At 38.6% G+C, this 24,811-nt stretch overlaps 1 protein-coding gene across 3 annotated transcripts in view; it reads left to right on the top strand.

Moving 5' to 3' along the window:
• The first annotated feature begins 1,531 nt into the window (after positions 1–1,531).
• The window catches only part of LOC134334653 (NACHT, LRR and PYD domains-containing protein 12-like), a 28,277-nt gene continuing 4,997 nt past the window's right edge, over positions 1,532–24,811 (top strand). The window contains exons 1-12 of one of the 3 annotated variants that reach the window (XM_063017069.1): positions 1,532–1,617; positions 7,224–7,339; positions 13,512–13,628; positions 13,907–14,023; positions 14,263–14,316; positions 16,484–18,271; positions 19,319–19,492; positions 20,097–20,270; positions 20,797–20,970; positions 21,595–21,768; positions 22,273–22,446; positions 24,413–24,586. In XM_063017069.1, coding sequence (XP_062873139.1) covers positions 7,284–7,339; positions 13,512–13,628; positions 13,907–14,023; positions 14,263–14,316; positions 16,484–18,271; positions 19,319–19,492; positions 20,097–20,270; positions 20,797–20,970; positions 21,595–21,768; positions 22,273–22,446; positions 24,413–24,586 — 3,176 coding nt within the window. In that variant the 5' untranslated portion in view covers positions 1,532–1,617; positions 7,224–7,283. Of the gene's footprint in view, positions 1,618–6,989; positions 7,340–13,511; positions 13,629–13,906; positions 14,024–14,262; positions 14,317–16,483; positions 18,272–19,318; positions 19,493–20,096; positions 20,271–20,796; positions 20,971–21,594; positions 21,769–22,272; positions 22,447–24,412; positions 24,591–24,811 lie in introns of those variants that run through there. The other 2 variants (XM_063017084.1, XM_063017077.1) reach the window with 2 other exon arrangements.

The raw sequence follows: 24,811 nt of genomic DNA, 5'->3' as shown, positions 1-24,811 counted from the left end.
TCAGTATCACAGTCAGGCAGTGTTGCCAACTCCTCAGTAAGGAAAGCAGCTATTGGCTGTCCTAAAAGTCGCTAGAAGTCGCTAAATGACGTCATCGCCTAATTTGCATAAGGTCCATTTGTGTGTAATTGATGGTGTAGAAGAGAGGAATAACATCGTGGGAGAGACAAAAAGTGGATAAAACACCCTAAATATGTTTAGAACTACAAATGAACATTCGTCTGTTGATTCGTGGTTTGTTTTTGTTTTTTAAGAAAACACTGAGCTACTCTGGGCAGGGTTGCCAGATTGCGACAGTAATTTTCAGCCAAAATGCATGAAAAAACACCCAAAACACAGGATAAGCAGATGATGTTTAGCATTTCACAAATAATAAACCAGTTAAACCATCATGACCTACAAATTAATATCTTAAAATGTACAGATCAGTAATTACAGTACATTATAAACGACAAATTATTTTAGCTTGCATGTCTTTGAAGTAGTCTACCAAGTTTGTAAAATGCATTATTTATGATAGGACACACAACCCTGCAAGTAAATAAAAATAAACTTATAAGCAACTGAAGTTTACCCTCTCGTACATATGAGAGGTTGTATGTACGAGACTTGCTTACCTTCATATTCATCTCAAATCACACATATTCAATATGAATCACTGTATTGATGGGTGTGGCAACAGTGTCTTGGACTGGAAAGAATAACCTGTCAATCAAACTTTTGACAACGGGTTGGATGTGGTGGGAGAAGGTAGACCTATTTATATTCCACCTGCTTTAGCAATAGCTTTTTTTATTTATATTTTAAGCTGCCAAAATGATTACAAACCAGCCCAAATTTTGTCCACCTGCCAAAGTGTGTTTTTCCCTGCCAACATTCGCTCATTTTGGTGGAAAATCGCCCAATCTGGCAACACTGACTGTGATACTGACCCGTGCTTTGGGACGGCGGAGGGGCTCATGGCAGGACCCGCTGCTCGTTGAGGACAGTAACTGCAGAACAATGTAATTTTATATAACAGTTTTCACGTTCGAGTCTCCAAAAGTCTCCAATAACACCAGAAAAAGTCGCTAGATTTCTCGCTAGTCGCTTTTTTGAAAAAAAAGTCGCTAGAGGGCTCTGAAAAGTCGCTAAATATAGCGACAAAGTCGCTAAGTTGGCAACACTGCCCTTTGCAAGTAAATAAAATAAACTTGAAAGCAATGAAAGGTTATATGTACCAGCCTTGCTTACCTTCATATTCAACTCAAATCACTTGTCTAACATGAATCAGTGTATTGATGGGCAAACTTTTCACAACGGGTTTGGATGTGGTGGAAGAAGGTAGACCTATTTATATTCCACCTGCTTTAGAAAGCAATAGTTTTTTTATTTACATTTTAAGCCGCCAAAATGATTATAAACCAGACCAAAATTTGTCCACCTGCCAAAGTGTTTTCCCCTGCCAATTTCCAACAAAATCCACCCATTTTGGTGGAAAACCGCGAGGGAGGATCAACATAAAATACTTTCCTCCTCGGCGCCATTTTGTTCTGCGTCTTTATAAAACATGAAGCTTTTGGGCCGCACACAGAAACAGTGAGATTAAAGTCTATCAGTGTGAAGTTCTGATTAAAGGTGAGAGATGTTTTATATTTAAATATATTTATGTAAGAAGAATGTGGATGTGTTTTATAGCCGGTGTGTAAATCTACAGGAGGATTCTGTACTACATGAAGTCTTACTGAAGTCAAACTTTCGTTTTTACATTAAACATTTACTAGATATTTACACTTTATAACTTCTCATCAACTGAACGTTTAAAGTTATTTGGTATTTTATTACATTTGGAGACATTTTAGCACAGACGCGGCGCTGCAGGTTTTAGTTATTTACCGAGTTATTATAAAGTTAACAGCACTGAAAAACTGAGTGCGCTTCTATTATTAGTTCCTTTTTACACTGGTGGTGGTGAGAGATACGCTGGCGCGTGTGGCTGCCGCTTCTCCCCCTGTTAAAATTCTAAAATTTTTAAATTGTTTACTTGTGTTCCTACGGTACTACGTTTCCATGTTGCCATGATTATGTGATGGACATAGTGTTGCTTACAAACTGCACAAAGTCCACATATTGTCTTTGATCGGGTCTGAAACTGATCTGAATATTTCAGCGGTGGTGTAACATCCTCATGCTACAAATGCTAAAGGCTACTCCTTTAAGGACGCTTCGCTGAGTGCACATTTTCCGTACTTTCTGGACAAGTATGGGAATAGCTGTCGCTGCTGGACTTTCTGCCGATTTTCTGTTCTCCTGGGCTGTGTGGCTTGTTCTGTGTTTGCTCCTCCGGCTGTTGGTCTGTGTTGGGTGCAACTTCCATCGTGGGCTCATCATGACGATAAGGTACTCACTCAGTCAACTTTATGCGCTTCAAAAAGCACACTACAAAACTCCGGACCAATTATTAATTCATCGTCATCTTGGTATCCTACGAAGACCTAAATACCTTCACCGGAGTTTGGGTCGGACTTTTGTTTACAAACAACGCACCAATATCATTCCAGTAATCTGGACGGTGCGGTTTCCAAGGTGACGTTATGTTCAGGCAATCTGAATTGCTCTCGGAATCTACGCTACATACCAGTTGAAAACTTGCCACTGCCGAGTACCGCTATGAATGTTAAAAGTGCCCTGTTCAATGTTCGTTCTTTGAACAACAAGGCTACATTTATTGCGGATATTATCCTTGAACATAACATTGATTTATTGTGTCTGACGGAAACTTGGCAACAACCTAATGATTATTTTGCATTGAACCAAGCTATGCCAGCAAACTATCTTTTTGTAGATAAGCCTCGTGCAACTGGGCGTGGTGGAGGTCTGGCCATTGTGTATAAATCAAAGTTTAAAGTTAAAACCATTCCAGTCTCCCATACTACCTCGTTCGAGTGCCTAGCAGTACTTATCACTGCTGCTAGACCTCTACTGATTGTACTTATTTATCGTCCTCCAAAGATATCTCCTGTTTTTATTTCAGAGCTCTCTGAGTTACTCACTTTATTCTGTCCTCTTTACTCTGACTTTTTGCTTCTTGGTGACTTTAACATCCATGTTGACTCTGATAAATGCTCGTTTGCCAAAGAATTTTTAAATGTGCTCCAGTGTTTTGATTTTATCCAGAATGTGGACTTTTCTACACATAACAAGGGACACATTCTGGACATTGTTTGCTCTACTGGCATTTCTCCTACAAATGTGCACGGTATTGATTTAACTATATCTGACCATAAGGCTGTCTTTTTTGATTTTACACTACCTTGTCTTAAGCAGGGGCATCACGAGTCACGACAGATCACGTTCAGAAACATAAAAAATATCAGTCCTTCTGCCATTATGGACTTGGTCAGTCACACTGTTATACCAGACTCATCGGATCCGGTTACTCTAATGCTTCACTATGATAATACTTTTTCTTCTATTGTTGATCATCTGGCTCCTCTAAGAACTCGCACTGTTACATTTGAACATTCTGCTCCTTGGTATACACCAGAGTTGCGCAAATTAAAGGCTGCTGGACGTCAAATTGAGCGTCTTTGGAAGAGAACTGGCTTGACTGTGCATGCCCTTGCCTACAAAGATTTTGTAGTGAATTACAAGGAGGAATTAAATAAGGCTAAAACTTTTTATTATTCAAACATTATTCAGGGTGCTCATGGTAATCCAAAAGCTCTATTTTCTACTGTTAATAAGTTACTGCAACCAGTAAAAAGCTCTCCCTTCGTCCCATCAACTGAACTATGTTCTCGGTTCATGGAGTTCTTTAACCAGAAGATAGCTGCAATTCACTCTCAATTTTTATCTAGCCCTGCATCAGCTGATATTATTTGCACCCCTTTTAATGGCAGTTTGTCCACTTTTAATACTGTGCAGGAAGGTTACATTTCAAATTTAATTAGGACTTCTAGAGCCACTTCATGCCAACTAGATCCGTTGCCAACATCGTGGGTGAAAGCTTGCCTTACCTCTGTTTGTCCAATTATTACTCACTGTATTAATGCGTCTCTGACTTCAGGTCTAGTTCCGGCTTCCTTGAAGCTGGCTGCTGTTACTCCAGTTCTGAAGAAAAAAGGCTTAGACCCTGACAACCTGGCCAACTACAGGCCAATTTCCAATCTTCCTTTCCTGGCGAAACTGCTAGAATGGACTGTAGCTGCACAGTTAACTGAACACATTGAATCAAATGATCTGTTTGAGGTGTTTCAGTCCGGTTTCAGGAAAAATCATAGTACTGAAACTGCACTGGTAAGGGTGGTCAATGATCTTCTTACAGCAGCCGATCAGGGGCTGGTAAATTTACTTATATTATTGGACCTTACAGCTGCATTTGATACAGTCAGCCACAAGATACTGATTACTCGGCTTTGTAACCTGATTGGCACAACTGGTACTGTTCTTGCTTGGCTCCAGTCCTACCTTACAGATAGGAAACAGTTTGTTGCAATTGGAGGCTTTAGATCTGACTCGAGCATTTTGTCACATGGTGTCCCTCAGGGTTCGGTCCTTGGCCCATTACTTTTCACATTGTATTTGCTTCCTCTTGGTGACATCATTCGGCGACATGGGCTACAATTTCATTGCTACGCTGATGATGTGCAAATATATATATGCACTAAACCTTCTGTCAGCCTACCGACGCCTGTCCTGGTGAAGTGTTTAGCTGAGGTGAGCACATGGTTGAAGGTGAACTTCCTGAGTCTCAACAGTAATAAGACAGAGGCTATATTAATTGCTTCTCCAGCCATCGTTAAGAAGATGAGTAACAGTACTGTCTCTATTCCTGATTTTAATGTTTCATCATCTACCCAGATCAAAAATCTGGGAGTCATTCTGGACTCTACCCTGTCTTTTGAACCGCACATTAAAAACATCTGCAAGACAGCCTTCTTTCACTTAAGGAATATCTCTAAGATTCGACCCTTCCTCTCCCTTCCTGCTGCTGAGGCTGTCATGCATGCTTTTGTTACATCTAGAATTGACTATTGTAATGCTGTGTTGTATGGACTCCCGGCTCGGCTGTTGAACAGGCTTCAGTATGTGCAAAACTCAGCTGCGAGGGTCTTAACTAACACCAGATCCTGGGAGCATATTACTCCTATTCTGGAACATCTTCATTGGCTCCCTGTTCAGTACCGTATCCAGTACAAGGTAATTATCTTGGTGTTTAAATCTTTGTATGGTTTTGCACCATCGTATTTAAGTAGTCTGCTCCAGACCCACTCTCCTGTACGCACTTTGCGCTCGGCCGAGCAGCATTTGCTTAGAGTTCCTAGCAGTAAACTGTGCACGGTTGGTGACAGGGCTTTTAGTGTAGCTGGGTCAAAGTTGTGGAATAGTCTGCCACTTGAGTTGCGTGCCTGTACATCATTCACTGTATTCCAGGCTCACCTAAAAACCCATTTTTTCCAGCTGGCCTATAGCTGAGTTTTATTCTCACTTTTATCTACCTTATTTTATCTACATTTTCTATTTTATCTACATTTTCTTTTATTGTCGATGTTGTATTTTATTATAATTTTATTATACATTATTTTGTTTTTATTATATGGTCTTATTGTAAAGTGACCTTGGGTGTCCTGAAAGGCGCTTGTTAAATAAAATGTTGTTGTTGTTGTTGTTGTTATAGACATTATGGTGTGTGAATTATGGCTTTGTTAGCACTGAAAAACTGGGTGCGCTTCTATTATAGACATTACGGTGCGTGTATTATTGCGTTAGCACTAAAAAAAACTGGATGCGCTTCTATTATAGACATTACGGTGCGTGTATTATTGCGTAAGCACTGAAAAAACTGGATGCGCTTCTATTATAGACATTACGGTGCGTGTATTATTGCGTTAGCACTGAAAAAAACTGGATGCGCTTCTATTATAGACATTAGAGCAGAGTGAGGGAGCGGTGCGTGTTTACTGGCGTTCACTCTTTATAAAATTATAAATACTCAAATAAATAATTAAATGTAGCATATGGTAGCATATGGTGCAGGTGTACAATTGCTTTTGCTTTTTTAATTATGAAATTTTAAACATTATATGGGGTGCCACCAGTAATAATTCTTTCTATAAAGGGAAACTCAAATGCATCTGTGTTTATATTATTATTGGTATTTTGGGCAAAAGGGGCCTCAATTATTATGCAGATCCATTTTTGAAGAAAAAAAACCCTTTTCTTTTAAACGATGAAATCGTACAACAATTAAATTATAATTATTATTGTCATTATTATTATTTGCCTGCAGTTTAACATTTTCCCTTAATGCTATAAATCTCAAGGCCTCTCCTCTTTGGAACAAATTTGGACCCAGTCTGGACCCACAGTTTCATATACAGATCAGGGAGGGGTGTGGTCGATTGGCACCCTATTTAATATGATTTTGATTCACAAAAAATAATATGGAGTATATCAATATGTGTGATATATCATCCAGCCCTAGTTTTAGAGAGACACATGCTACCATCGAGTCGAGGTTTTTTCCTGGGAAGGTCATGGTGATTTCAGCAAGATGATGCCACTTACAAATGTGTGGCATCATATACACAGAATGTGTGTGTTTGATTGGCCTGCCTGCAGTCCAGATCTGTTTCCTACTGAAAATGTATAGTGCATCATGAAGAGAAGTATCAGACAATGACAACCACTGACTGTTGAACAGCTAAAGTCTCTTATCAAGCAAAAATAGAGAAACAATTCCACTTACAAAACTGCAACAGTTTGTGTCCTCAGTTCCCAAACCATTAAAAAGTGTAATTAATTGGAAAGGTGATGGAACACAGTGGTAAACATGCCTTGTTTGTATGTTGCAGGCATTAAATTAACTTAAAATAGAATGGCCAGCCAAGTTGGTCAGTCAAAACATTGGAAATCTTATTTTCTGGTTTTATAAGTTAAATATTCAACATAGTTAACAGATATATTCCTCACAAAACATTCCAACTTTTAAAGAAATGGGGTTTGTATATGGCCCATGTAAAATAATTGGGTATCTAAACTAAATTATAGGTAGTGCATTTGAAGTAATCATTTACATAAAAGACCTAGTTAGTTTACTTGACCCATTTGATGTGACAATAATGAAAGAAGATTAATGTTCTTCTTACCTGTAAGGTACATCACTCTTAAAATGCACCTCAAGATCAGCGAGACGGTTGTGATCATTTCCAAACTTTACTTACTTTTCTTTTTTATTTCAGTAAAAGAGATCAAACTCGACAGTACCCAGCTGTGTGTCCAGCTGTGTGTACTAACGTTTAATGATGGAGTCTCCTCTTCAGGACTCACAAGTCGAGCTTCTACTATTAAATAAGCGGTAAGATACAGAGCATCATTATCAGTACTAATTCTATAGTGTTTGAAGTTTTTACATAAATTTTATATGAAATGTAGAATTTATTTGTTAACAATGTCACATTTAGTATACAGTAATTAGTTAGTATGATAGGATGATGCTAGATTAAACACTATAGAGATTTATCAGTACACAAAGATAAAGTGAAAGTACCTGCTCTGTATTTGTATGTAGGATACTATAAAAACCTATAAACATGAAGTGTTAATTCATTATACAGATAATCCACAGTACATTGGGAATAACATCAGATAGTGAATCATCAACTCACTGGATTCAAAATGGAAATTACAATGATTTAATTTACATTTTTGACATTCAGCCGACTTATCCAGACTTATCCACTCTTATCCAGAGTGACTTACATTAATGGTTTTATAGCAAACATTTACTTACTTTAGTAAAAGTTGACAACATTCAAATGATACAATTCTAAATAAAGTTGACTCGACTTGACTTGACAATTCTGACGAAACCATCCTCACTGACCAGCCATGTTACAGTGTGGTATTCCAGTTGCACCGCCGCCAAGCGTAAAGATCTTCATCTGGTGGTGAAAACAGCTCAGCACATTGGCACAGAACTTGTGTTGTATGCTAGCTGACTGAGGAAGAAGGCTAGCAGCATTATCAAAGACACCACACACCCCGGACACACACTATTCCAGCTACTGCCCTCAGGCAAACGATTCAGGACAATAAAAGCACACACAAATAGACTAAGGAACAGCTTTTTTCCCAGAGCTGTGGCCTCCATCACACACCACAGAACTGAAAAAGACTGAAAACAGACACAGGACTATGGGTCACACACACATGCAGCATTTGCACTAGTGCTGGACAATAATTCGATATCGATATATATCGCGATAGAAAATGTTTCAATAACGGTGATATGATTTTTAAACAAATTCGATCGATATACATGTCAGTGCGTGATGACGTACGGCACAGGCAGGAAGCCAGCGTTACCGCTCTGATTACACTCCGCTACAACACGGTGGATATTAGCGGCTAAATGAGTTCAACAGCTGTAAGTGAACGAGCATCCACTGTTAAAAAAGAAGCAGTAGAAATAATTGATAAGAGAGGAAAGACTAGACTCTTTTTTTTCTGTATTCTTTAAGCACAACATCTGCTGCAGCAAATTCTGCAGCAACTCTTAAGCACTTTTTATATTCTTTATCCTGGTTTCGCACTTTTGTTCGAAAATGTTTACATACAAATAATAATCAGTCCATGTTGTGGATTAAAGTTAGTTAAGACCAGAGGTGGAAAGTAACGAGTTTACTCGCGTTACTGTAATTGAGTGTACTTTTTTGTTTTTGTGTACTTATACTTTTTAAAGTAGATTTCACAGCCTGTAATTTTACTTTTACTTAAGTATGTTTTGTATTAAGAATTGTAATTCGCTACATTTTAAATAAGATCCGTTACTGAGTAAAATAATAAACGCTAAAGAAATCGCGTCTGGGAAACTGCTGCAGTGAATTCTGCGACAGGGAGTCGGATCTTTTGTCTCGGTTCCTTTTAAAGAGCCGTATATATACATAAAGCGTGAATCGATTCCTTTATTTCAGTTTAAAGTGCCGTTCAATAGATTCAAATCATTCTACGACACATCACTAGTGGTTATACGGTTTAAAAAAGTTTTATGGGACTAAAATGACACATTATACACCCCTAAATGTTTTAAATGTTGTATCAACATGTTTCTTCTATTATATTTGAATTAAAAACAACTATTGTGAAATTTATATCCACTAGTCCTGTTAGCATTACACAGAAGAGACCCCCCCTCTCCTGTTAATAAAGTAACTAAGTTTAGTAAGTAACGTTTACTCTGAGTACATTTTAAATGAGTTACCTTTTACTTAAGTAGATTTTTAGACTAGTAACTTTACTCGTACTTAAGTAAAAATTCATTAAAGTAATAGTACTTTTACTTGAGTACAATATTTTAGTTCTCTTTCCACCTCTGGTTAAGACATATGTTAATATATTATATTATATATTGTCAAAGCTTATGTTTATTTGAGAATGATGTGTTTTTGTCTGTATACAAATGCTGAATACAAGTAAAGGGTGAAAGCTTATTTACTTGTACCATTATTATTATTATTTCTAAAATAGTATGTAGTTGTAAAGGGTGAGATTTGATAGACTTTTCAAATAAATTTTTCAGAAGTTCGCAGGTACAGCCTTTCAATGTTGGTGTTCCTGGCAGTTTTTCTGACATTTGTATTATTCATATCGTATCGGAATTATATCGTATCGACCGAAATTAGGAGTTATATCGTGATAAATTTTAGCCATATCGTCCAGCCCTAATTTGCACACACAGTCAGTGTATAGTGACAATAAAGATTCTATTCTATTGCATGTGTGCTATATATATATATATATATATATATATATATATATATATATATATATATATATATATATATATATATATACAGGGGTTGGACAAAATAACTGAAACACCTGGTTTTAGACCACAATAATTTATTAGTATGGTGTAGGGCCTCCTTTTGCGGCCAATACAGCGTCAATTCGTCTTGGAAATGACATATACAAGTCCTGCACAGTGGTCAGAGGGATTTTAAGCCATTCTTCTTGCAGGATAGTGGCCAGGTCACTACGTGATGCTGGTGGAGGAAAACGTTTCCTGACTCGCTTCTCCAAAACACCCCAAAGTGGCTCAATAATATTTAGATCTGGTGACTGTGCAGGCCATGGGAGATGTTCAACTTCACTTTCATGTTCATCAAACCAATCTTTCACCAGTCTTGCTGTGTGTATTGGTGCATTGTCATCCTGATACACGGCACCGCCTTCAGGATACAATGTTTGAACCATTGGATGCACATGGTCCTCCAGAATGGTTCGGTAGTCCTTGGCAGTGACGCACCCATCTAGCACAAGTATTGGGCCAAGGGAATGCCATGATATGGCAGCCAAAACCATCACTGATCCACCCCCATGCTTCACTCTGGGCATGCAACAGTCTGGGTGGTACGCTTCTTTGGGGCTTCTCCACACCGTAACTCTCCCGGATGTGGGGAAAACAGTAAAGGTGGACTCATCAGAGAACAATACATGTTTCACATTGTCCACAGCCCAAGATTTGCGCTCCTTGCACCATTGAAACCGACGTTTGGCATTGGCACGAGTGACCAAAGGTTTGGCTATAGCAGCCCGGCCGTGTATATCGACCCTGTGGAGCTCCCGACGGACAGTTCTGGTGGAAACAGGAGAGTTGAGGTGCACATTTAATTCTGCCGTGATTTGGGCAGCCGTGGTTTTATTTTTTTTTGGATACAATCCGGGTTAGCACCCGAACATCCCTTTCAGACAGCTTCCTCTTGCGTCCACAGTTAATCCTGTTGGATGTGGTTTGTCCTTCTTGGTGGTATGCTGACATTACCCTGGATACCGTGGCTCTTGATACATCACAAAGACTTGCTGTCTTGGTCACAGATGCGCCAGCAAGACGTGCACCAACAATTTGTCCTCTTTTGAACTCTGGTATGTCACCCATAATGTTGTGTGCATTGCAATATTTTGACTGGTCCAATTTAGCCATGAAACCTCCCACACTAAAATGACAGGTGTTTCAGTTATTTTGTCCAACCCCTGTATATACAGGGGTTGGACAAAATAACTGGAACACCTGTCACGGCAGAATTAAATGTGCACCTCAACTCTCCTGTTTCCACCAGAACTGTCCGTCGGGAGCTCCACAGGGTCAATATACACGGCCGGGCTGCTATAGCCAAACCTTTGGTCACTCGTGCCAATGCCAAACGTCGGTTTCAATGGTGCAAGGAGTGCAAATCTTGGGCTGTGGACAATGTGAAACATGTATTGTTCTCTGATGAGTCCACCTTTACTGTTTTCCCCACATCCGGGAGAGTTACGGTGTGGAGAAGCCCCAAAGAAGCGTACCACCCAGACTGTTGCATGCCCAGAGTGAAGCATGGGGGTGGATCAGTGATGGTTTGGGCTGCCATATCATGGCATTCCCTTGGCCCAATACTTGTGCTAGATGGGCGCGTCACTGCCAAGGACTACCGAACCATTCTGGAGGACCATGTGCATCCAATGGCGGTGCCGTGTATCAGGATGACAATGCACCAATACACACAGCAAGACTGGTGAAAGATTGGTTTGATGAACATGAAAGTGAAGTTGAACATCTCCCATGGCTTGCACAGTCACCAGATCTAAATATTATTGAGCCACTTTGGGGTGTTTTGGAGAAGCGAGTCAGGAAACGTTTTCCTCCACCAGCATCACGTAGTGACCTGGCCACTATCCTGCAAGAAGAATGGCTTAAAATCCCTCTGACCACTGTGCAGGACTTGTATATGTCATTTCCAAGACGACAGCATTTCTCCAGAGATTCTCATGCGGGTTCATAACAATTGGATCCAGCACCTTCAGCTCTGTGTTCAGCACCAGGGACAACACACTGAACACGTCAAATAGCTGTGCATCACAGGGAACATTCCCGGTTGTTGTTGCAACTTTGTGTTGATAACTTTTGAACCACAAGATAGCGGCAATTGATTTCTGAGAAAATTCTGGTCTTCTTTGATATGCTACATGACCACCTTCTCATTGGGAAAAACTTGCCCTTGATCAAATATGACAGCTTTCAAGATGGTGGCCATGTTCTGAACATAAAAGATAGGCCCCCTCACCCATTACTTGCTGGGGTATTCAGATATGTCATTTTCCCTTTCGTTTCTGAAATAAAAGAGTGTTTTGTGACTTGACTTACCCTGTATGTACATATATAAATATATATAAGCCGTAGCATAGTGGTTGAGGTACTGGACTACTAATCAGAAGGTTGGAGTCCATGTCTAGGGATGTCCCGATCCGATCTCAAAGATCGTAAATCGGGCCGATCAAGGCATTTTTTAACTGATCGGTATTGGCTTTACTAAAGCCGATCGTAATCCCAATCCTTTGTTTTACGTCAGCATGTCCGTTGTGTGGAAATACTTTAAATTGGAAAGTGAAACAAGTCCAACAGTGAAGTGTAATATCTGCAATGTGAGCGTTTCACGAGGCGGTGGGAGCAGAGCTGCGTTCATTACTGTAGAATTTTACTGTTTATATGGTGTGCGTCGAGGATCACTCCGGTTTACAAAACAATAACTTTTAATCCGAGTATGAAAACTTCAGGACCATAACATACAACTTTTACGAGTTTACGTGTTACAAGACTGAACGACATCTCAGTATCAAGCACTCTGATTGGCTTAGTTATGTAACCGAGCGTCGTAGTGATGCACTTGTTTAATAAAGAAATAAATACACGATATATTCACAAATTGTCGGGAGCAGAACACTATTAACTTCTTCTGTTACGGTACCGAATAGCGTACAGCTAGAGTCATCGCATTAGTCAAGCACGCTATTCCATGCACCATGGAAGCCCCAAAGGGTCAAAACACACTCACTTCGCGTAGAAACGTCCATCAAACCATTGTCACAACATTTTGAGTGTTCCAGTTTTACTACTACAATGCTGCACTAAGTTTGTTTACTTTTACTTTGTAAAAATAAAAGAACATTAAGCCAATAGCTTGGATGCAGTTTTTTTTTCCTACAGCAGTGCAGAGCTGTTTAATTGTTAAACATATACACTGGATTAATTAGAATAACTGTAATGCACTTGAAGTGTGCACTGTGTGAACAGTATTATCTAGTTCTTATCTAGACAATATCTAGAAAATACAAGTATCGGTTTGAGACTCGGTATCGGATCGGGATCAAAATTAATGTTTGGGATCGGGACATCCCTATCCATGTCCACAACCTATAGAACTTTACTGTATTTGTTTAGGATTTCTACTTTGTACATGACACAAGTAATTTTTTCCAACAAATTTTTCCTTTAAATGCATCATATCGAAACTGCAGACATATATATACATACTCACTTTATTTCTGCAACTGTAATTAGTGCTACTGTTACTACAACATATACATTGTCAATATTGTCACTATTACTATTGCTTCTGTTACTTCAATTACTATTGTTACTCCAATTACTATTGTTACTTTTACTGTTAAAGCGTGTAACTGAGGAGATTTGTGTCTGTCTTGTTGTGTAGTCGAACTAAGAAGAAACGATCACACTCACCAGTACCGAGCTGTGTCTCCATGAAGAGTGATGATTCTATGCGTCCTCCTATAACATTTAAAGATGGAGATCCTTCATCTGTACACAGGTAACAACTCCTCAGTTACACTATGGTAGTTGTTTACATGTTTTTTTCTGTATAGCTTGTGCCCATTTAATAGAGTTAGTATTATTATTGTTATTGTTATTAATGAGGATGACGTCTATGATCATAATTGCTATTATTTAAAGAATAGTAATGTTTTACCTAGTCTTTATTAGTCGTGCCTTTATGTGAGGCCACTTTTTTCTTATTTGGTGTTGTATTTATTCAGTCCAATAATAATGAGCAGCAATGAAGGGATTTGTGTCTGTATTTTTGTGTAGTTCAACTAAGGAGAACCGATCACACTCACCAGTACCGAGCTGTGTCTCTATAAAGAGTGATGATTCTATGCGTCCTCCTATAACATTTAAAGTTGGAGATCCTTCATCTGTACACAGGTAACAACAATATTTTGTCTGTATGACTGGTGCCCGTTTAAGTTATTATTATTAATATTGTTATTATAATTAAGGCTGATGATGATGATGATAATTTCTATTATTTACTAAATAGTAAGATTTCACATGCAATAAAGTAAAGAATTATGCCGGTAATAAAGATTAGGTGTAGTAATGTAGACAATAAAGACATGAATGATATGTAATACTAATTTGATATCATTTTGATTTGTTCACAGTGTTCTGCAGAATTCAGGAGATGAAATAAAAATGAAAGTCATCACCGATACAGAGTAAGAACAAAACCATCACTATGAACATGACATGTTGCAGATCAGCTGTCAGACGGGCATGTGTTCATAAAATATTGTGCATGTATTTTTATGCAAAAACCATTAATTTTATGCAAAGGTGTGAGAACTCCTGGTCAGTAACATATTTTATTATTTGAAATATGTAACTGTAAACACAAAATACCACTTCAGCATACTACTCCTGTAAGTCTCTCTGGATAAGAGCATCTGCTAAATGTTGTAAATGTAATTGCTTTAATCACAGTTTCCTGCTTATTTTATAATTGTTCCATTTGAATTCTTTTTTTAATTTTTTTATTTAAATTTTTTTATTTATCATTTAGCGTGTCCAATTTCATCCCGTCAATCATCCTCTCACTAATGCCGGTCCCTGCTCCTGATTGGGGCTGACGAGGCCGTTCCACGCCTTCTCCGACACGTGCACAGCCAATCCGACCGTCTTATCACCCACACTTGACGAGTGCAGCGCGGCACAGCACCGTGCATGGAGGATCACACACTCCACCGCACCCCCTCCCGTCTCCATGCAGGCGCCACCAACCAGCCAGCAGAGGGCGCAACCGCCCCAGTCCTGAGAGAGTATCCCCTCCGGTCTCAAATCCCGCCCCCCCACCTGAACAACAGTCCAATCGTTGTTCATATAGCCGCCCAGCCTCGACCGGAGAAGGCAGAGCTGGACTCGAAACGACGCACTTTCGAGATCCAGCCCTGGTTGCAGCGCGTGTCTTTTACCGCTGCGCCACCTGAGCGGCCTTCCATTTAATTCTTAACTTAAAAACTCTTTGAGCACTCAGAGATTTTTGGGCCCAATTGTACCCACAGTTTTTCATTGATGCTCAGGGACTTTGAGGAATATGCTGGAATAAATACAACCCCAAATCAGAATTTTATTTTATTCATTTGTCGATAAACATTCATTCCTGCATTGTGTCTCATTCTTCCTGCAAACATGTCAACAGTACAATCCCAGCTTTTTGGAATGTGTTGCAGGCCTGAAATGAAGGATTGGATATTTATCAAAAAATTTAATAAAGTTGACCAGACAAAACATAAAATACTGTGTGTTTATGTGGTCTGTAGTAAAATAAAAGTCAATTTAAATGTAAGAAACACTGATTTTGTTATTCACATTTTTGGGGTTGTAGTTATTAGAGATAAGTTTTAGTGATATCATTGTCCAGCCTCTTTTTAACTTCAATGAATTGAATGTTTATGTCAAATGTTAAATGCTTTTTTCCAGCTACGTGTACTATATTTTCATGCCACTAGCTGCCACACAACCCCAAATCATAATAGGTTCATTTTTGTGCTTTAAAATGCCAATATGTTATTTTTCATTTGTTTAAGAAATGTCTCTGCCTCATCCAGATGTTATTTTGCCAAGTTTAGGTCTCATTTTGCTAATTCATATTTAATTTGACCAGAGGTGGTTAAAATTTTGCATAAAACTCTTATAAAGAGAAAATGAACTTGTCTAAGAAACAGCTGTTGTTATTTCACAGACAATAGGTGTGTTCGAAAACCTTGTGAGCTGCCTTGCTGTCTTACTGCCTACATGGGCAGCTGCCTCAGTACAGAGGATTCTAAAAAGTCAGTGACTTATAAGGCAGGTTTATTCGAACACGCTTCTTAGACAGCAAGGGTTTTGCTTACTAAGCTAGCTTAGCAGTTAGCATCTTGCCATTCAAACCAATGGGATGAGGTGGCACACTGTGCTAGCATGTCAACCCTCCGTGTACCGAAAACAGTTAAATTTGCTGACAAGCCCGAACTTGCAAATATAAACACTTGTGCAGGTTTATACAAATTAAAAATCAATAATAATTTATTTACGTATGAAAGTAACACGTTTGTTTCCGCACTGTCAGCCATGTGTTTTTTTATTTTTCTGTGAGAGAAGAGCTGCCGCAATGAATGCTGGGATTGCCTTGATTACTAAGGACGATTCCAATGCTCATTCGTTCTTGAGTCAAAATAACATTGAAATTTTAAGATGCCTAACTAGACAGCTTATTAAGGCATCTAGGATTTCGAACAGCATCATTCTCGGGAGCGCGCGTAGGATGACGTAAAATGCTGTCTATGTAGAGAGAGCTAGCTTTTCGAACACACCCAATGTCTCATCACATGTTCTTATTTAAAACAGGTCTGATTCTGCATCTGCTGGAACTGAACTCCAGAAAAACTTCAAACTGCATTTGTTACAGAAGTTTAAGTGTTTAAATGACGTGACATCAAACCAGAAAAACCCAACATTACTGAATGAGATCTACACAGAACTCTACATCACAGAGGGAGACACTGGAGACTTCAATAATGAACATGAGGTGAGACAGATCGAGGCAGCATCCAGGAGATCAACAACAGAGGAAACACCAATCAACTGTAACGACATCTTTAAACCTTTATCTGAAGAGGACAAACCCATCAGAACTGTACTGACAAAGGGAGTCGCTGGTATTGGAAAAACTGTCTCTGTACAGAAGTTCATTCTGGACTGGGCTGAAGGAAAAGCAAACCAGGATCTTCACTTTATATTTCCACTTCCTTTCAGAGAGCTGAATTTAATGAAGGACCAAAAACTGAGTCTGATGGATCTTTTCAGCTTCAGATTTAAGGAGTTGAAGGACACTGAAATGTCCAGTTTGCAGAAAGTTCTGTTTATTTTTGATGGTTTGGATGAGTGTCGTTTCTCTCTAGATTTTCTGAACACAGACAGATTGTGTGATGTAACTGAATCAGCATCAGTGAATGTGCTGCTGATAAACCTGATTAAAGGGAATCTGCTCCCATCTGCTCTCATCTGGATAACCTCCCGACCAGGAGCTGCTGATCAGATCCTCTCTGAGTGTGTAGATCGAGTGACTGAGGTACGAGGGTTTAATAACCCACAGAAGGAGGAGTACTTCATGAAGAGAATCAGTGATCAGAGCCTGGCTAACAGAATCATCACCCACCTGAAGTCATTACGAAGCCTCTACATCATGTGTCACATTCCAGTGTTCTGCTGTATTTCAGCCACTGTTCTTGAGAGATTGTTGGATGAAGCTGAAGGTGGTGAGATGCCCAAAACTCTGACTCAGATGTACACCCACTTCCTCGTCATTCAGACCAACATCATAAGAGAAAAATATCCAAAGAACCAGGATACAGATGAAGAAATTATTCTCAAACTGGGAAAACTGTCTTTTAATCAGCTGATGAAAGGAAACCTGATCTTCTATGAAGAAGACCTGATAGAGTGTGGAATTGATGTGAGGGAAGCATCAGTGTACTCAGGTGTGTGTACACAGATCTTCAGAGAGGAGTTTGGACTGAACCAGAATAAAGTGTACTGCTTTGTTCATCTGAGTATTCAGGAGCATCTCGCAGCTCTATATGTGCACCTGATGTTCATGAAAGAGCAACAAAACATTAACACACAGGAGCAGCTTTCTTATCTCGATGTCCTATTTAGAAAAAAACTCTCGGACGTGCACCGGACTGCAGTAGATGAAGCATTAAAGAGTAAAAATGGACATCTGGATCTTTTCCTCCGTTTTCTTCTGGGTCTGTCACTGGAGTACAATCAGACTTTGTTACATTCATCAGTGACACAGACAGGAAGTAGCTCCCACAGCAAAGAGGAAACAGTTCAGTTCATCAAGGAGAGGATCAATAAGAACACAACTGCAGAGAAATCCATCAATCTGTTCCACTGTCTGAATGAACTGGGAGATCATTCACTAGTGGAGGAGGTCCAGCACTACCTGAAATCTGGAAATTTTGGAGAAAGTGACCTCTCTACATCACAGTGGTCAGCTCTAGTGTTCGTGTTACTGACATCAGAGCAGGAACAAGATGAATTTGTCCTGAGCAAATATTGCACAGACAGAAACTCAAATCAGGTTCTTCTGAAGCTCCTTCCTGTAATTGCAGCCTCCAGAAAAGCTGAGTAAGTAAATGATTATCTATTTTACACTGTTACAATATTAAAAATGTAGAAACTAAAAGTACAAACACAGATGTATCATACATAACTCTTAAATAAACATATGATCTTTAAATGTGTGCTCTAGTTACAGTTGCTGAGCATATTATTAGGTACACCTACTGTTTTGGGTATGCAACTGGTTGTAGCTGATCTGTTGTTTTATTCACTTTGTCACTCTCCTGTATTCAATTTTCCCTATTTCCAAAGTCATATGTGTATTTTTGCATATTTGTCACAAATTTGAAAACAAAAACAAACAAATTAAAGGAAAAATGCTGCCAGCCATTTCTATACTTGTATAAACAAGTATTTACTCATTTAGCTATTAAATCAAAAAGTTAAAATAGAGCCAGTCTGGTAACATAAAGCAGATTAGATTACTCAGATCTGATCCCATTCATCTAAAGAAATGTTTACCTAGTTGCACAATGCATCTGTCATGAGCTGATTTTTATCAAAGGTCATATGTAGAAGGATGTCCTTTAAACCTTTACTCAAGTCATGACCTACCACTGTTGAAAAAGCACAGATGTGTTGTACTTACCTTTTACCAGCTCCAGGACATCAATCGACTTTACTTGGCAGTTCTTCATGTTTCCATGATGGTTTCTTTGCATATAGGCCTTTATTATAAAAAGTGTCCATAGAGCTACAACTCAGAAATGAAACTGTTAGTTAAGTGTGTGTGTGTGTGTTCTATTAGTCTGCTGTTAAAAACAGCTTCTTCCCACAGGCTGTCATGGTTCTTAAAGTGGTTGTTGTGCACCATTGCACCATGATGCTCATGTAACATTTGCAGAAAATTAATGTATGAATTAGTTCTGTGTTTTAAATTAAACTAAGTGTTGAGGTTTAAGTGTTGAGGTGGATCAAGTCCAAGATGAAGCATTCATGAATTAAGGATTAAATAAATAAATGAATTAATTAATTCATGAGTAAAAGAAAGAATGAATGAACTGTGTGAGCTGAACTAAGAGAGTGAAGATTTTATTATTGTTCTCTCTGCAGGTTGAATAATTGTGGTGTATCCGATGAAGGTTGTGCTGCTCTGGCTTCAGCACTGAGATCAAACCCCTCACATCTGAGAGATCTGAATCTGTCATGGAATAAACCAGGAGATTCAGGAGTGAAGCTTCTCTCTGCTGGACTGGAGAATCCTCACTGTAAACTGGAGAAACTGGGGTAAGATCATCTCTCTGAGATTCACACATGACCTGTGTTTTATTTATTGTTTAGCATTATTTTTACATGTACTGAGTTAATATAAGTTGTTAACATAATCTTCTCCTGACGCTGTTGTAATGTTTTAACATTGCTTATCTATTGAGCTGCATTTTGTGGAGCTAATATTACCCAGATAAGCAGCACTGGTAACACCAGCTAAGAGGATGAAACAGAATTTTTTCAGAATCAGATTCCACAGTCGACACATAAATAAACAAAAGATTAAAATAAATTCCACACTTGTTTGTATGAAATAGTTTATTCTGTATACAGTAGTTATGTTTTCATCAGAATGAAAGTGTGTGTTCTATTAGTCTCTGTGGTTAAGAATCATGACGGCCTGTGGGAAGAAGCTGTTCTTCAGGTGGTTGGTGTGCACTATGATGCTTATGTAAAATGGAATGGAAATGGTTAAATGAATTATTTTGTTGTGTGTTCTAAAATTAGCTCTGTATTGTGGTGAATCAGGACCAGGATAAAGCACTTACAGTGAATGAAAGAATGAATGAACTGTGTTTACTGAACTGAGAGAGTGAAGAGTTTATCATTGTTCTCTCTGTAGGTTGAATGATTGTGATGTATCAGATAAAGGTTGTGCTGCTCTGGCTTCAGCTCTGAGATCAAACCCCTCACACCTGAGAGATCTGAATCTGTCTCAGAATAAACTAGGAGATTCAGGAGTGAAGCATCTCTCTGCTGTACTGGAGAATCCTCACTGTAAACTGGAGATACTGTGGTAAGATCATATCTCTGAGATTCACACATGACCTGCTCCTCAGTAAGAAATGATCTCTAATAGTGAGACTGAAACAGAGGATTTAGATTAAGTATCAAGATCCTGTATTAGTGGAGCTAATATTACTCATAATAACATTCCTACTCATAATAACATTCCTGCTCACACTAGCTTGGAAGAAAAAAAACACATGAATAAACAAAATATTTAATTCCACACTTGTTTGTGTGAAAGTTTCTTCTTTGTACAGTAATAATGTTTTTGTCAGAATGAAAGTGTGTTTTCTGTTAGTCTCTGTTGTGAAGGATCCTGTTAAAGAAGCTGTTCTTAATGTAGTTGTGTGCATCTTGATGCTAATGTAGCTTTTTCAATAAATGAATGAATTAGTTGTGAGTTCTAAATTAAACTCTGTTTGAAGGATGAATCAGAACCAGGATAAAGCACTTACAGTAAATGAATGAATAAATGAATGAACTGTGTGAGCTGAACTGAGAGAGTGAAGAGTTTATCATTGTTCTCTCTGCAGGTTGAGGTATTGTGGTGTATCAGATGAAGGTTGTGCTGCTCTGGCTTCAGCTCTGAGATCAAACCCCTCGCACCTGAGAGATCTGGATCTGTCATGGAATGAACTAGGAGATTCAGGAGTGCAGTGTCTCTCTGCTGGACTGGAGAATCCTCACTGTAAACTGAAGAAACTGAGGTAAGATCATCTCTCTGAGATTCACACATGATCTGAGTTTTATTTATTATTTAGCTTTATTGTTATATGTACTGAGTTAGTATAAGTTGTTAACATAATCTTCTCCTGACGCTGTTGTAATGTTTTAACATTGCTTATCTATTGAGGTGCATTTTGTGGAGCTAATATTACCCAGATCAGCAGCACTGGTAACACCAGCTAAGAGGATAAAACAGAATTTTTTTTTTAATATTGTAAATTTTTCAGAATCAGATTCCACAGTCGACACATAAATAAACAAAAGATTAAAATAAATTCCACACTTGTTTGTATGAAATAGTTTATTCTGTATACAGTAGTTATGTTTTCATCAGAATGAAAGTGTGTGTTCTATTAGTCTCTGTGGTTAAGAATCATGACGGCCTGTGGGAAGAAGCTGTTCTTCAGGTGGTTGGTGTGCACTATGATGCTTATGTAAAATGGAATGGAAATGGTTAAATGAATTATTTTGTTGTGTGTTCTAAAATTAGCTCTGTATTGTGGTGAATCAGGACCAGGATAAAGCACTTACAGTGAATGAAAGAATGAATGAACTGTGTTTACTGAACTGAGAGAGTGAAGAGTTTATCATTGTTCTCTCTGTAGGTTGGATGAATGTGGTGTATCAGATAAAGGTTGTGCTGCTCTGGCTTCAGCTCTGAGATCAAACCCCTCACACCTGAGAGATCTAAATCTGTCTCATAATAAACCTGGAGATTCAGGAGTGAAGCATCTCTCTGCTGGACTGGAGAATCCTCACTGTAAACTGGAGATACTGGGGTAAGATCATCTCTCTGAGATTCACACATGACCTGCTCCTCAGTAAGAAATAATCTCTAATAGTGAGACTGAAACAGAGGATTTAGATTAAGCATCAAGATTCTGTATTAGTGGAGCTAATATTACTCATAATAACATTCCTGCTCACACTAGCTTGGAAGAAAAAAAACACATGAATAAACAAAATATTTAATTCCACACTTGTTTGTGTGAAAGTTTCTTCTTTGTACAGTAATAATGTTTTTGTCAGAATGAAAGTGTGTTTTCTGTTAGTCTCTGTTGTGAAGGATCCTGTTAAAGAAGCTGTTCTTAATGTAGTTGTGTGCATCTTGATGCTAATGTAGCTTTTTCAATAAATGAATGAATTAGTTGTGAGTTCTAAATTAAACTCTGTTTGAAGGATGAATCAGGACCAGGATAAAGCACTTACTTTGAATGAATGAATTAATGAACTGTGTGAGCTGAACTGAGAGAGTGAAGAGTTTATCATTGTTCTCTCTGCAGGTTGAGGTATTGTGGTGTATCAGATGAAGGTTGTGCTGCTCTGGCTTCAGCTCTGAGATCAAACCCCTCACACCTGAGAGATCTGAATCTGTCCTATAATAAACTAGGAGATTCAGGAGTGAAGCGTCTCTCTGCTGGACTGGAGAATCCTCACTGTAAACTGGAGATACTGGGGTAAGATCATTTTTCTGAGATTCACACATGATCTGCTCCTCAGTAAGAAATACAGTGCTGTGAAAAAGTATTTGCCTCTTTACAGATTTCTTTGTTTTTTTGTCATACATACGTTTTCCAGATGATCAAACAAATTTTAACATCAGACAAAGATAACCTGAGTGAATACAAATTGCAGTTTTTCAATGGTGATTTCATTTATTAAGGGAAAAAAGTTATCAAAACTAACCTGACCCTATGTGAAAAAGTAATTGCCCCCTAAACCTAATAACTGATAGTGCCACCCTTGGCAGCAACAACTGCAGCCAAGCGTTTGTGATAACTGGCGATGAGTCTTTCACATCTCTGTGGAGAAATTTTGTTCCACTCTTCTTTGCAGAATTGTTTTAATTCAGCCACATTGGAGGGTTTTCAAGCATCAACGAGCTGTTTAAGGTCATGCCACAGCATCTCAATCGGATTCATCCAGACTTTGACTAGGCCACTCCAAAACCTTCATTTGTTTTTTTTTTTCCAGCCATTTGGAGGTTGACTTGCCAGTGTGCTTCTGATTATTTTCCTGCTGCAGAACCCAAGTACGCTTGAGCTTAAGGTCACAAACTGAAGGCCAGACATTCTTTTTCAGGATTTTCTGCTAGAGAGCAGAATTCATGGTTCCATCAATTACAGCAAGTCGTCCAGGTTCTGAAGCAGCCCCAGACCATCACACTACCACCACCATGTTTGACTGTTGGTATGATGTTCTTATTCTGAAATGCTGTGTTAGTTTTACACCAGATGTAACGGGACGCACACCTTCCAAAAAGTTCCACTTTTGTCTCTTCAGTCCACAGAATACTTTCCCAAAAGTCTTGGGCATTATCAAGATGTTTTTTTGGCAAATGTGAAACGGGCCTTCGTGTTCTTTTTGGTCAGCAGTGGTTTTCGCCTTGGATCTCTCCCATGGATACCATTTTTGTCCGGTCTCTTATTGTTGAATCATAAACACTGACCTTAACTGAGGCAAGTGAAGCCTGCAGTGCTTTAGATGTTGTTCTGGGTTCTTTTGTGACTTCCTGGATCAGTTGTCGATGCATTTGTGGATAATAGCTCTCACTGTAGTTCACTGGAATCCTGAAGCCTTAGAAATGGCTTTGTAACCTTTCCAGACTGATAGATGTCAATGACTTTGTTTCTCATCTATTCCTAAATTTCTTCAGATCGAGGCATAATGTGTTGCTTTTTGAGATCTTTTCCCTTCTTCATGTTGTCAGACAAGTTCTATTTAAGTGATTTCTTGATTTTACGGGTCTGGCAGTAATTAGGCCTGGGTGTTTTTCACATAGGGCCTTACTTTTTCACATAGGGCCAGGTTGTTTGGGATAGCTTTTTTTTCCTTGAAAATGTCCTTCATTTAAAAATGGCTTTTTGTATTTACTCAGGTTATCTTTGTCTGATATTCAAATTTGTTTGATACTCTGAAACATTTAAGTGTGACAAATGTGCAAAAACTGAAAGAAATACTTTTTCACAGCACTGTATTATCTAATAGTGAGACTGAAACAGAAGATTTAGATTCAGCATCAAGATCCTGTATTAGTGGAGCTAATATTACTCTTATAAACATTCTTGGTCACACCAACTTGGAAGATATAAGAAAAAAAACTTTTCCAGAATCAGACTCCACAGTCGACCACATAAATAAACAAAAGATTTAATTCCACACTTGTTTGTGTGAGAGTTTCTTCTTTGTACAGTAATAATGTTTTTGTCAGAATGAAAGTGTGTTTTCTGTTAGTTTTCTGTTGAAGGATCCTTAAAAGAAACTGTACTTAATGTAGTTGTGTTCCCCTTGATGCTAATGTAGCTTTTTCAATAAATGAATGAATTAGTTGTATTCTAAATTAAACTCTGTTTTGTGGTTGATCAGAACCAGGATAAAGCATTTTCAGTGAATGAATGAATGAATAAACTGTTCTCTCTGTAGGTTGGGTGATTGTGGTGTATCAGATGAAGGTTGTGCTGCTCTGGCTTCAGCTCTGAGATCAAACCCCTCACACCTGAGAGATCTGGATCTGTCTCATAATGAACTAGGAGATTCAGGAGTGAAGCATCTCTCTGCTGTACTGGAGAATCCTCACTGTAAACTGGAAACACTGGGGTAAGATCGTCTCTCTGAGATTCACACATGATCTGCTCCTCAGTAAGAAATATTCTCTAATAGTGAGACTGAAACAGAGGATTTAAATCCAGCATCAAGATCCTGAAGATCTTCACTCCTCATTATTTATTCATCACTTTGGATTAAACGTACTGAGCTGTTTGTGCCCATTTTCACGTGTAATATATACGTACATTAGATTTATTTAGTTATTACACTTGTTTG

The sequence above is a fragment of the Trichomycterus rosablanca genome, chromosome 2, assembly GCF_030014385.1.
Source record: "Trichomycterus rosablanca isolate fTriRos1 chromosome 2, fTriRos1.hap1, whole genome shotgun sequence".
Taxonomy (NCBI): domain Eukaryota; kingdom Metazoa; phylum Chordata; class Actinopteri; order Siluriformes; family Trichomycteridae; genus Trichomycterus; species Trichomycterus rosablanca.
This window is presented reverse-complemented; position numbering and strand designations above follow the sequence as displayed.